The sequence below is a fragment of the Silene latifolia genome, chromosome X (assembly GCF_048544455.1).
Source record: "Silene latifolia isolate original U9 population chromosome X, ASM4854445v1, whole genome shotgun sequence".
Taxonomy (NCBI): Eukaryota; Viridiplantae; Streptophyta; class Magnoliopsida; order Caryophyllales; family Caryophyllaceae; genus Silene; species Silene latifolia.
Window position 1 is genome coordinate 45,690,056 of NC_133537.1, and position 13,835 is coordinate 45,703,890.

Below are 13,835 nucleotides of genomic sequence, written 5' to 3' on the forward strand. Positions count from 1 at the left end.
TAAAATAGCGCGTTCAGCAATACAACCTTCCGGACGATACCGATTAGATGTATAGTCCTTGTAGACTTTCATCAATCTTTCGAAAGGATACTGGTATCTCAAGTACACGGGCCCAAGGTACAAAATCTCCCTAACCAAGTGAATGGTCAGATGAATCATGATAGTGAATAAAGAGGGTGGAAAAAAATTTCCAACTGACAAAGAGAGGTTACAACGAGGTCCTGCAATGAATCCGCGTCATCGGGATCGATGACTTTCTCGCATATGGACTGGAACAAGAGACAGAATCTAGTTATAGCATATCTTACCTTTTCAGGTAAAATGGAACGAATAGCCACAGGTAGTAATTGTTGCATCAAAGTGTGACAATCATGTGACTTTAACCCGGTGAGTTTTAGGTCTTGCATCGACACTAGGCTTTTGATGTTCGACGAATAAATATGTGGCACTTTAATTCCATTCAAGCATGCACAAAACTCTTTTTTCTCATTCCGTGAAAGAGTATAAGCTGCTGGCGGTAAAAATGTACGATTACCTCTCTTCTGTGGTGCCAACTCTAGCCTAATACCCATCATTTTCATATCTTCCCTAGCTGCGGCGTTATCCTTTGTTTTACCAGGAACATTCAGAAGGGTATTGATAATATTATCACAGACATTTTTCTCAATGTGCATGAAATCGAGGCAATGCTTGACCTCCAGGTCAGGCCAATATGGAAGTTTATCAAAAAATATGGATCTTTTCTTATACCCACAAGTAGACAATTTAGAACCGCTCTTCTTCCCATAATCTATCTCAATATGCTTTACTTTATGATAAACTTCATGCCCACTCAAAATTCTAGGAGGTTGACGAAGTTCTTGTCTTCCATTGAATGCTTTCTGCATCTTGCGATAACAATGGTCATGATACAAGAACCTCCTATTTCCCATATACACATACTTACGAGAAGACTTCAAGTATTCAGACTCGATATCCTCCCCACACAATGGACAAGCCTCTTTCCCATGAACTGTGTGCCCAGAAAGGTCGCCATAAGCCGGATAGTCAGATATTGTACACAATAACATCGCTCTCAAATTGAAAGTTTCGTTCTTATATGCATAAAATACTTCTATCCCACTATCCCACAACAATCGCAAACCATCTAAAAGAGGTTCCAAATATACATCTATATCATTTCCAGGTTGTTTAGGGCCGGAAATTAACAACGACAACATCAAATACTTTCTTTTCATGCACACATATGGAGGTAAGTTATAAATAGCCAACACTACTGGCCAAGTACTATGTTGGCTACTCATATTTCCGTGTGGGTTCATTTCATCAGTGGACAGCGCTAGACATAAGTTTCTAGGTTTATTGCCGAACTCGAGATACTTAGCGTCGAATGATTTCCATTGCTTACCATCTGCCTGGTGTCTTAGCTTTCCATCATTTGTTCTTCCTATTTCATGCCAAGTTAACATTTTTGCATCATCGGAATTCGCATAAATCCTTATGACTCTTGGTATCAATGGAAAATACCACAACACCTTAGCCGGGATCCCTTCCTTATCCTTATAACGCCACTCCAAACATTTAGGGCAATTGGTTAAGTTTTGATATAATTTCCGATACAATATGCAATCATTTGGACATGCATGTATTTTCTCATATGTCATACCCACTCCTCTTATTAGTTTTTTCGCCTCATATGTCTTAACAGGTAGAACATTACCATCAGGAAGAAACTCCTTTATCAAGGCTAAAAAACTAGTGAAACACGTGTCACTCACCCCATTTGCCCCCTTGATATTATACAACTTCACCACAGCCGACATTTTTGTGAACTTACAACCAGGATACAGAGGTGCTTCAGACTCACACAACTTCTCATACATGTTGTTAAGGTCATCCCAATTACTAGTGTCATCACCTACATCTTCAAAAGCAATCGACTCATCATCATTCTCTTCATTATCTATAGACCCAACATTCAACTTCTCTACTTCCAACTCTTCCAATTCAAAAAACTCGGCAAACTCAGGATCATCAGTTAGCCTTTCGTGTACCTCAACATCATCTTCTTCAGAGTTATTCTCTTCCTCTAATGATTCCCCATGAAAAATCCAACGTGTATAGGATCGACTAAATCTCCACTTTTCTAGGTGTATTTTAACGCCCGGAAAAGCCATATAGCTAATATTACCACATCTTTCACAAGGACATGCAATACTAGAAAAACCTTTCAAATAAATTGTTCGAAACGAATTCATAAAATTCAGCTAAACCATCCTTGTAGGTGCGGTCACTCATATTTGCATCAATCATCCAAGTTCGAGTCATTATTCTACATTCATAATAATAGGCAACTAATTCAGAAAATACAATAATAGGCAAACAAATAAACGAAATTCAGGAAAGCAATTAAGCTAAATTATCAACAAATTAGATAATAACCCAAAAAATCCTATATCTATAAGCGTTGCTAAGAAACATATATATACCTGATTGATAAACACGATGAGGGAGAGAAGACGGTGACAACAATGACGGAGATGAAGACAGAGAGACGATCAGGGAGGAATGGAGGATGATATAGTAGCAGTATTAGCTTGTGTTTGTGTTTTGTAGCGTATAGCAGAATAAAGCAATCTGTTGTTCTTAAGATTTTCATAACATTAATAACAACGGTTATTGAGTCTACAACCGTTGTTAAAAAGTATTAAAAACGGGTTCTAATATAACCGTTGTGATTACTTTTCACTAATTTGGCGCCAAATTATTAACAACGGTTAAAATTTAACCGTTGTTATTAGTTTTTATATTAACAACGGTTTTTCAAGTATGACCCGTTGTTAAACCAATAACAACGGTTAACAACACAGAACCGTTGTAATTAAGTTTGGTAAAATTCGCGGAATCAATTCTACAACGTGTTTTGATGATTTTCGTGAATAAACGTTGTTAAAGGGCCGTTGTGGTTGCCTGTATTTGTAGTAGTGTTAGCTTTCCTAATTTCAATCCAATCTTTCTTTAAGGTAAAATATTTGTCAGTATCTTTTCTATACTTGATAAATTTATCTTTCAGGAAGTTACAACTCATTAAAATAAGCTCGTAAATCTCATTCACATTTCTTATTCCAAACGTGTGAGAGTAAGACTTCCTTACTTTCCATAATTCAATCGATATCTTTCTTTTGTTAAGAGAATGTATCTGAATCTGTAAGGAGTTTAAAAATTGGAAAATACTCTTTCTTTTTTTGTGTGAACTGTCCAACCCACCTAAACCCTTCCCCAAGCAAGCCTTTCACTATAAATACCCTTCATTCATCCTTCATTCAAGGGGATTAAAAAAGCTAATACAATTCAAAGTTTAAACCCTCATCAAATCACTAGACACCGAGACACAAACCATAAAATTTCATGACTAAAACCCTAAAAAGACATGACCTAAATCCCAGATCTAAAAACTAGACTCTCTTAGGTTTCTAAAACATCTTTCGGATATAAAATCGGATTAGTAACGAATTCACAAAGCTAAAAACTAAATCAACCTTTATTTTCTAAGAAGACTTCGGTTTTTGCAAACAAACTCGTCGAAGGTGGCCCCTCAAGACAATATCTACAATCGATTACGACACGAAGACTTTGTCAATGATACATGTAGGTTGAGGGTGCAACAATCCCTTTCTCTTTTTCTTCCTTTATTTCGTTTTCTTCAATTATTATCATATATTGTTTATATCGTTAACTAACTCGTTTTCATGTTGAGTTCGATATTATTGTGATATAATTTACGTATGAAGGAGGATGGGATATCATATGTCGTTGTTAATGCCGATGGATGGTTTATATTACGTATCGATTTGTTTTCTGTTAGGAATTAGAATGATTTCTTACAATCTTGTTGCACATATCGCATGTTTGTTTCAATTAAGCATAGAACTTGTTTAATTATGTTCTTTTGTTAGATCTATCTTAGAATTCATTGAGATCTGATATTTTTGGCATGTTAACATATAAAAGATGAAATCTTTTTTACTAATTCACATGTTTTGCTTTAATTAAATGGATATGATTAATTAGAATTGCATGAAATCGCATGAATAGAATTGTTTGTGTTGATTTGTTTTTCTCATATGTTTGAATCCTTCATAGGTCACGTTTTCTTCTAAGACTAAGAATTAGTCTTATTTTCACATGATTACTCACATGTCTAATTTAGTTATGAAATAATTAAAGTGAAAATTGCATGTTTGTTTTAATCAGATTAATTATGAAACAACTTAATCAAATTTGATTGTTTATCACACGTCACATGAATGAAACCCGACTTGAATTAGAATAGGTCTTGTACAGTCCGAAATTGATCGAATAGGTCTCGGCCAACCTCGTTATGCGTGCCCTCCTTGGTTTGCTCTTTTGCATTCATTTGTTGTTTGATTTGCAATTGTTATTGTAATTATTATACAACTAATGTTCGCTAATCTATCTTATGCTAAAGATAAGTAAACCGTCTTCTCTATATCCTTTTTGTTTGTTTACTAGAATAGTTAATGAACTTCACATGTTAAATAACTCGACGAAGTTTAATTGCATTAAATCGACATAGAATTGATGTCACATGATAGGGTTTTAAAACAATGATTGCACATATGAACTCGTAGCCAATATAGCCATTGTTTTCATCAGTAGAGACCGTTATTGCAACGGGCGGGGTTGGGTGTTAATTAAAGAATTTAATCAAACTTCCTAACACGTAAGCTCAAATGAACCTAAATCTCTACTTGGTTTCTAAATTCCATTTAAAAATTTAGTGGCGACTCTAAATCACATATTCTCGCGTGGATGTAAATTTCGCTTGTCCATAATTTGGCGACTCCGCTGGGGACTTGAAGCTTGAAAATAGAAAATAATGGCTATTAGGTTTACCTAGTTTATATTTTATTTTTGTTTATCATGCATAAACCCTAATTGAGACTTTAGGAGGGCCATCAAGCCCGTGTATCGATTGCATTGTTACTTGATGACGTCCACTATGTCCGGTTTAAAGACCAAGGTGGTTTCGTTGATGTGACTCATATTTAAGCATATTTAGTCCCCGAATTAGCCTCGTTCCTACGCTTTTTAGTGCATAATAGGGTCATTTACTATCTTTAGTTTCCCGTTTTGCATATTCTTTGAGGTTTTGTTCCCTTGGTAGGAAAGGAGTGCAAGCCTTGCATTTTCATGGCAAAATGGAGCTAAATTGATCAAGTTCAATGACCAAGCATCAAAGGGAAGACGATACTAGAAGGCTTATGTAGACAATAAAGTAGATTGGGCAATGATGAAAGGATCCTTGCATCCCCAACAAGATCCCCGAGGATTGTTGAGGAAAGAAGAAAAGAGAAATGCTGACCCAGGATCCAAGTGTCTCCCTGCCCAGGACGAGCGTCTCCCTGCCCAGAATCCGAGCGTCCTGATGCCAAGACGCTCGTCTCGAGGCCAATAAATTCGAGCGTCTCTCCTCTAATCCACTCGGATTCCCTTGCGAAACCCACCGTGCCTACTGCCTAGACGCTCGGGACGAGCAGATTTCCTGGAGACTACCAAAACGAAGATGAGCATCTTCTTGGAGAGGAGAACTTCCTCAACTTTTCTTAACTGTCTTAATAGTCATTTAAGTCCTTAGTAACCCTAATCCTTGTACCTAATCTCTAGTATAAATACCCCATTGTACTACCTAGATTAGCATGCCATCTTAATAAGATATTAATCTTAACTTAATCAAGTCTTAATACTCTCTTAATCTTGTAATCAATTCTTAATTTAGCATTAATACAAATCTCATTTCTTAATCTTTCCTTAATTTCTCTATTGTTCATCATTTATTTTGGGTAATCAGAAGTTTATTTGGGTTTATTTGGAGGATTGACAACCTTCCATCAATCATCAAGTACTTCTATTATTCTTTGCTTTATTATTTGGAATCATCTCTATAGGTATAATTCTCTCTTAATCCTTTTTAATTATTGTTAATCATCTTCATTTGTTCATCATGTTTTGCCTTGTTAGTATGATTGACAACCTTGTTAGCATGTTAAACTTGATAATGAGTGAGTAGTTTCCTTAACTAGGGTTAATAGGGAACTAGGGGAAACCAACACGGGGATTGATTCATGCTTAATCTAATATGTTTTCATAATTAATTTGCTTGCTTGTTGTGATTCCAACCTATGCACATGTTATGTTTGATGAAATGCGAGCCTATGAATCCTTGCATTTTTTACCCATCACTTACCTTTTCAATGAGACTTGTAAGACATAAATCAACTCGAGTCTCATTAGACCATGCATATAGTTGGATAGGAAGGATTAAGTTGACTTGTAGGTGTTGTACAATCTAATCGATTCGGCTCCGGGACCCAAACCTTCTTAGTGATTGTAAGACATAAACCAACTCGATCCCATCACAACAATAAATGCTTGCATCTAGTAGAGAACATGTTTGTATGATCAAATCCCATGAATCCCCTATGAACCCATGACATTCTAGTGCTTTTAATCAATTGTTTACATCTCATTTTTAATCATCTTGCTTGTTTTCATTGCTTTGCTTTTATATTGTTGGTTAGTTTAGATGATCTCCTACCTCAACCCAAATTGTGACACCCTTAGACACAACCATTTGCAATCGAAAATCCTACATCAATACCCGTCCCTTGGGATCCGACCTTTACTTACCTCTTTACTAAGAGTAGAGTAGTTTGTGAAGTTATAAATATTGTTTTGGTCTAGCTAACGCTTGACGACGAGTAACAAAACCTAATCCGACCATTCGTGGAGGTTAGCAAGTGGATTCCCGGCCATTTTGTACAATACTTATGGCGGGTCTACTCTTCCCTAATGAAGCGGAATCATTGACATAAACCCACTTTAGAAGACCGACCGAGACTTAGAAGAGTCTAAGCCATGCACTGCATCCATAATATGTGAATGACTACGTGATTGCTTGATCCCGAGTCATGTTTTTCAAACCTATTTTCGAAAATCCCATGTCTAGAATAGGCTTCTGTTTTCGAAAATTCAAATTAATTTCAATCAGTCAAACTCGAAATTTTGTTCCGTCTTGTTTACCGAAATTTCCGAAAATTACATACCCTATTTCAATCCCGAGTCTTTAAACTCATCATCTTTTGAAAAAAAAGATCCATTTTCCAAGGCAAAATAATGCCCAAATAGAGTTAAGATTTCATCCATATTTTAACTCTATTTACGAATCCCGAACTTTCGAAAGGATCACTTCATAAGCGAAGTAATTGAGTTAAGATTGTTTCCCATATTTTAACTCTATTTTCGATCCGAATTTTCGAAAATAGCATTTTTAATATTTTAATTTTCAAAAACGATCTAAAAAGGACATTTTTAGGCCGTTATAATGCCCATTTTGATTTGAAAATTCAATACAACTTTTTCAAGTTAATCCAACCCATTTAAATTCCCGATTCTTAATCAAGCATGAGATTGAGTCGAGTCAAAGGTAGTGTCTTAACTATACAAGGTCATCTACCCCGTATCCCAAAAAATCTAGGATATGACACATTTGGATCACACAAGTTAAAATCTTGGGTCCAAATCACATGAGTCCAAGTCAAACCACAAGGAACGCCTCAACTAGTCCACATAGGCATTCCTCCAGCGAACCCATGGGCCGTACACGGTCCAATCACGGGTTTGGTGATACCAAGCCCAGTCTAAAATCGAGTCGTTACGCCGTCAAATCTCGTTAAAATCCCAAGTTTAGGTCAAACCGATGTCTAAAGTCAATCATAAGTCTTACCCATGTCAAAATGAACCTAGGCGTCGAACCTATAGTCTTGCTCAAATCCGAGTCTTCTCATATGGGTCAAGTTTTTGGGTCAAGTCCAAGGTGTGCGGGTTTTATCCAAAATATTGATTGGTGCGGGATTTCTTGTAGAAAGGCCGCCGAATACCCGACTTAAAGTAATGGAAGACGCAATCAACAAGCTGAGTGCGACAATGGAACTTATGATGACTCGGATGGAGAATATCGAGTCTAAGCTCACCGACTCATCGATCCCACCTCAATCCGATTTGGAGAAACGGTTTTAGTTTATCGAAGATAGATTGAAATTAGCCCAAGGGAAAAGTATCCATTTCGAAAATGCAAGGACATATACTCCAGTTCTAGGCAAGCTATCCGCAAACTTTGCACTTACTGATATTCCAAAGCTTGAGGGTATTGAGGATCCGGTCCATCATGTTAAGTCCTACAAGGACTACCTAGCTTTGAAGGGAGTACCTGCTGAAATGCTCTCTAAAATATTTGCTCAATCCTTGGGTACTCACCCAAAAGAATGGTTCTACAACTTAGACCTGAAGAATTTTCCCACTTTTGAAGACATCACAGTGGAATTTTGCAGACACTATGCTGATAATGTGGAAATTCAAACCTCTATGAGAACATTAGAGGTGATGACCCAAAAAGAAAAGGAAGGTTTCACTGAGTTCTATTCAAGGTGGCGTGGTGAAAGCGTGAAGCTAGATAAGAAGCCAGATGAGGTTGAAATGGTGGATAGGTTCATAAAGAATTTACGACCCGTCTACCGAAATGCTCTCAAGTACCATAACTTCAATTCTTTTAAAGAATTGGCCCAAAGTGGAAGGAAAGTCAAAGACGATCTTAGAGCCACTGAAGTCGAAAAACCTAAGGGATACCTGGGATCATCTTCTAAGAGTAAGGCTCTCGCAACTACTAACTTTGTGGAAGCCATTAATGCACTCGAAAATGGGTCCAAAAGGCCACAACGCCAAAGCCCAAGAGTATTTACTGATATTAGGTGTACCTATGCTTATGCTCTTCAAAGACCGATGGCCCAAGGAAAGCTAAAGCCCATTGGTCCAATCCCCGATATACCGGTTGAACAACGAAAGAAATGGTACAAACCCGATGCTTATTGTGCCTACCATCAAGGAAAGGGTCATGACATCGAGAATTGCTTTAAGCTAAAGCATGAAATCCAAGATATGATTGAGAACGGAACGCTTCCAATCCTGGCTACTAAGCCCAACAACGTCACTAACCCATTTGGTGACCATGTCAATTTCATCACTGTCGAAGACAATGTTAATCATTTCCGTTCCACTCGCTCGTGTTATCTAAAGGGAGTGTACATCGGAAGTATATTTGTGGATTGCTATAAGTACCTACCAAGCCCAAAGAATGAAATTCAAATTGGGAATTTTGTTATAGATTGTACTCCTTATCTCTCCGGAAATACCAACAAAGTTAACGGTATTTGGGCCGATGATGAGGATGATATATACCTCACTAAGGGTGCTATTGTTCCTCACACACAAGCAGAAATCCAATGAGTAAGGAAAGAAGCCCATGAGTCTAATCATTTGTCTCGATCTGGGCGCCCATTTCGCATCGAGAAGGTAAGCCATGCCTCTAGTCCTAAGGACATCCCTGAAAAAGTGTCCTCCAAAGAGCCTGCAACAGTCGAGGTTCTTGGTGAAGGGACGATCTCCGAGGCTTTCCTAATCAAGCAACTCCAAAAGACTAAGGCCGATTTATCCATTTAGCAACTCATGTTGAGTTCATTTGAACACCGACAAGCTTTACTTCAAGCTTTATGAATATGACCGTGTCACCAAATGTCACTCCCGACAACATGGTTACTTTCATCGTCCAACCAAGGCTCACCAATGTCGTGACATTTTCAGATGAGGATCTTCCTCCGTTTGGGCCTCAACACAACTTGGCCCTTTATATTGCTATTATATGTCGGAACAAACACATTCCGATGACTTTAGTGGATGATGGGTCCGCTGTAAATGTCCTTCCTTTGAAGACCGCTCACATTTTGGGCCTTGAAAAGAATGACTTCATACCAACCAATCAAACGGTTTGGGCTTTCGATGGTACAGTACGTCGAGTGTCCGGACTAGTCAACATAATGATTCGCGTTGGATTCACGGAACGAGAAATAACATGTCAAATGATAGATGTCGCTTCATCCTTCAATTTGATATTGGGTAGGCCTTGGATCGATGCGGTAGGGGCCGTATCTTCAACATTACATCGAAAAATCAAAATCACGTTCAAGGGTGAGGTCATTACCATCAATGCTACTCCAATTATAGTGGCCGGAGGGGATATCACTTCCGAAGTGAGGGACGATCCCCCCCCCCCCCAACGATCCGTGTGGGTTCGAAGTAGCCAACACTATCGAGCTCAATCCCGAGTTGGAGAATATGGACCTATACACTAATAGTCGCGTTTGCGAGGTCGTCTTCAAAACCGGGAAATACTTTGGTTTATCGTTATACCCTCAAAGAGAAGATAAATTCGAAGTCAAACTACCCATGGACAAAGGGATGACATTTGGGCTTGGATATAAACCCACTGAGAAAGATTATCTCAAGAAGAGTAAGAAACCGATCGAGGACCGGGAAATCGAAATGGAACCGTATCTTCTTACTTTAAATGGATACTTTACGAGGGCCGCCGAAGCCGAGCCTTGTTTGGATTTTCCCGAACCCATTTATGATTGGAAGCCTAAGAGAATACTTCCCGGGATTGAAATATTCCAAGATTGTTACTACATCCCCGAGGACATCCGAACCGTGATGCCGGCTAAGACAAAACCGGCCCCAATCACTGATAACAGGGCTTCGGGCCTTCTCTTCGGAGAAGAGAAGAAAATTGAGATACCGAACGAAGGTTTGGTAAACATGATCCTTAGAAGTGAAAGGTTCGATCCATCTACCCTTATCTCCGAGGTAGATCCTCAGAGGACTAGCTCGGGATGGCAGAAAACCATTAAATGGACTGACAACAAAGGGCTTTTATTCAAATTGACTACTGGAGAAGGCGAGATATTCAATCCAGATGATGAAACTGGTTCCGAGTCTGAGTCCGAGTCCGAGTTTGAGTCCGAGTCGAGTCCTAAGTCTGAGTCTAAGGAGTTAAGTGTTGAAAACACCCCTCCCCAGTCTTTCCTTCTTATGTTGGTATTCCAGGGCCTGTCCCGAATACCCCTATTCCACAACTGAATTCTGATCAGTTGGCCCAAATGTTATCGCATATCGCAAATTTTCAAATCAATAATAAAATGAATCAGTTTGCTTATGACTTGTTTTATTTACATTGCAATTCAATTTTTGAAAATGATTGTTTTAGTAATGACATTAAGAATGAGGCCGAAGGCGAATTGATCGAAGATGATGATGAGGTAGAACCGCCTCCATAATTGGTTAAAGGGTTGGAAGAATACGACCAAAGAAGCTCGGTAATCAAAGATACCGAAACCATTAATATGGGAACCTTAGTTGAACCGAAGGAACTTAAGATGGGAACTACCTTAGATCCCGAAGAAAGACGAGGGTTTATCAATCTACTGGGGGCTTTCAAAGATGTATTTGCATGGTCCTACAAAGACATGCCGGGAATTTACCGGGATATTGCAAAACATAAAATCCCGATTAAGCCGGGTTTTAAGCCAGTAAAACAGAAGCTACGTAGAATACGTACCGAATGGTCCTTAAAGGTAAAGGAAGAAATCGACAAACAATTCAAAGCCGGGTTTATCAAAGTCTTGGAATATTCAGATTGGGTTACTAACGTCGTTCCAGTACCAAAGAAAGACGGGAAAGTCCGAGTTTGTGTGGATTTTCGTGATCTAAATAAGGCAAATCCGAAGGACGATTTCCCACTTCCTCATATCGACATTTTGGTCGACAATACCACTAATCACGCTCTTCTATCATTCATGGATGAGTATGCCGGATATAACCAAATAAAAATGGCCGAGGAAGATATGCACAAAACCGCGTTCACAATGCAATGGGGAACCTATTGTTATAACGTGATGCCTTTCGGTTTGATCAATGCCGGGGCAACATATCAAAGGACAACAACGACATTTCTACATGACATGATACACAAAGAATTAGATGTTTATATCGATGACATGATCGTGAAATCCAAAGAACAAAGTTGTCATCTCGAAGCGCTTCAAAAGTTATTCGAAAGATTGCGAAAATACAACATGAGATTAAATCCACAGAAGTGTGCATTTGGAGTCACTTCGGGTAAACTATTGGGCCACATCGTTAGCCACCGTGGCATCGAAGTGGACCCGTCCAAGATCAAGGCTATCGTGGAAATGCCTCCTCCCGGGGCCGAGAACAAATCCGAGGTTTTTTGGGCCGAGTCCAATATATAAGGCGATTTATCGCGAAGTTGACAATGATATGCGAGCCGATATTTAAGGAACTAAAGGTTGGAGAACATAAAATCTGGGATGAACAATGACAAGCTGCTTTTGACAAAGTCAAAGAAGTGTTATCATCACCTCCAGTTCTAAGCCCACCTGTATCTGGGTTGCCCTTATCACAATACCTTACAGTTACGGATACTGCAATGGGGGCTATCCTAGCCCAAACTGTTGACAAAGAAGAAAGAGCAATTTACTACATTAGTAAAAATTTCTTAGAATATGAAGTGAAATATACTCCACTTGAAAAGACATGCTTAGCTTTGGTTTGGGCCACAAAGAAGTTATGGCACTACATGCTTAGCTACAGTGTTAGCATTTATTTAAAAATGGATCCGATCAAGTACTTGTTTGAAAAACCGGTACTAAATGGTAGAATGTCAAGATGGACCCTTATGCTATCCGAATTCGACCTCAAATACGTACCCATAAAAGCTATAAAAGGAAGGGTAGCGGCCGATTTCCTTGCCGAAAATCCAATTGAAGAAACCGAGGCAATCGACACTTGGTCATTTCCCGATGAGAACGTAATCCATATCGAAGATGACGTGTGGGACCTATATTTCGATGGAGCATCCAACTACATGGGATATGGAGTCGGAATTCTCCTCATTTCTCCAACAGGTGAACATGTGCCTGTCTCAATCAAATTGGACTTCAATGTCACCAACAATGCCGCCGAATACGAAGCATGTTTGCTCGGTTTGCGTAGCACTCTAGACCTGGGCGTGAAACAACTTCTAGTGCACGGGGACTTGTCTTTGGTAATCAATCAAGTAACCGGGTCCTATAAAATCAAAAGTGAAAGTTTGGCTCCTTATCAAATGAGGATCGAGGAATTGGAACGATTCTTTGATGATGTCAAATATATTCATCTTCTGAGAGATGAAAATCAATTAGCCGATGCATTATCAAAATTGACAGCCTTAATCAATATTCACGAGCATATGGATAGTATGCCTATTTGTGTGGAAAGGAGATCCGCACCATCATATGTGAATGCAATCGACAATCCCGAGGAAAGTGAAACCGATCTTTGGTATACAGCCATCTTGAAATACAATGAGTCGGGAGAATACCCTTTAGACCTCGACACACGAGGAAAACGAGCCCTTCGAATGTTGGCGGCCCAATTTATCAAGACCGATGACGGGAAGTTATACAAAAAGACCGCACAAGGAGTTCTTTTACGATGTATCGATAAATCAACTTCCGAGAAGGCTATGGAAGAAGTCCATGACGGAGAATGTGGGCCACACATGAACGCCCACATGTTAGCCCGGAAAATCTTATGATTGGGTTACTATTGGACCACGATGGAAGCGGACTGTCGGAAATATGTTAGGCACTGTCATAATTGCCAAATTTTCGCGAATGTCCAACAGGTACCTCCTTCGATGTTGTACACTATAACATCTCCCTGGCCATTTTCAACCTGGGGAATCGACATAATTGGAAAGGTAAACCCTTCCGGAACGGGAGGGCATTGCTACATTCTAGTTGCCATTGACTACTTCACGAAGTGGGTAGAAGCTAAATCCTATCAGGTTCTCAATGCAAAAC

At 39.0% G+C, this 13,835-nt stretch overlaps 1 protein-coding gene across 1 annotated transcript; it reads left to right on the forward strand.

The window, feature by feature from the left end:
• The first annotated feature begins 12,418 nt into the window (after window positions 1-12,418).
• On the forward strand, window positions 12,419-13,567 carry LOC141617294 (uncharacterized). The gene has a single exon (XM_074434476.1). It carries the CDS (start codon window positions 12,419-12,421, stop codon window positions 13,565-13,567), a length of 1,149 nt encoding a protein of 382 aa, XP_074290577.1.
• Window positions 13,568-13,835: the final 268 nt, after the last annotated feature.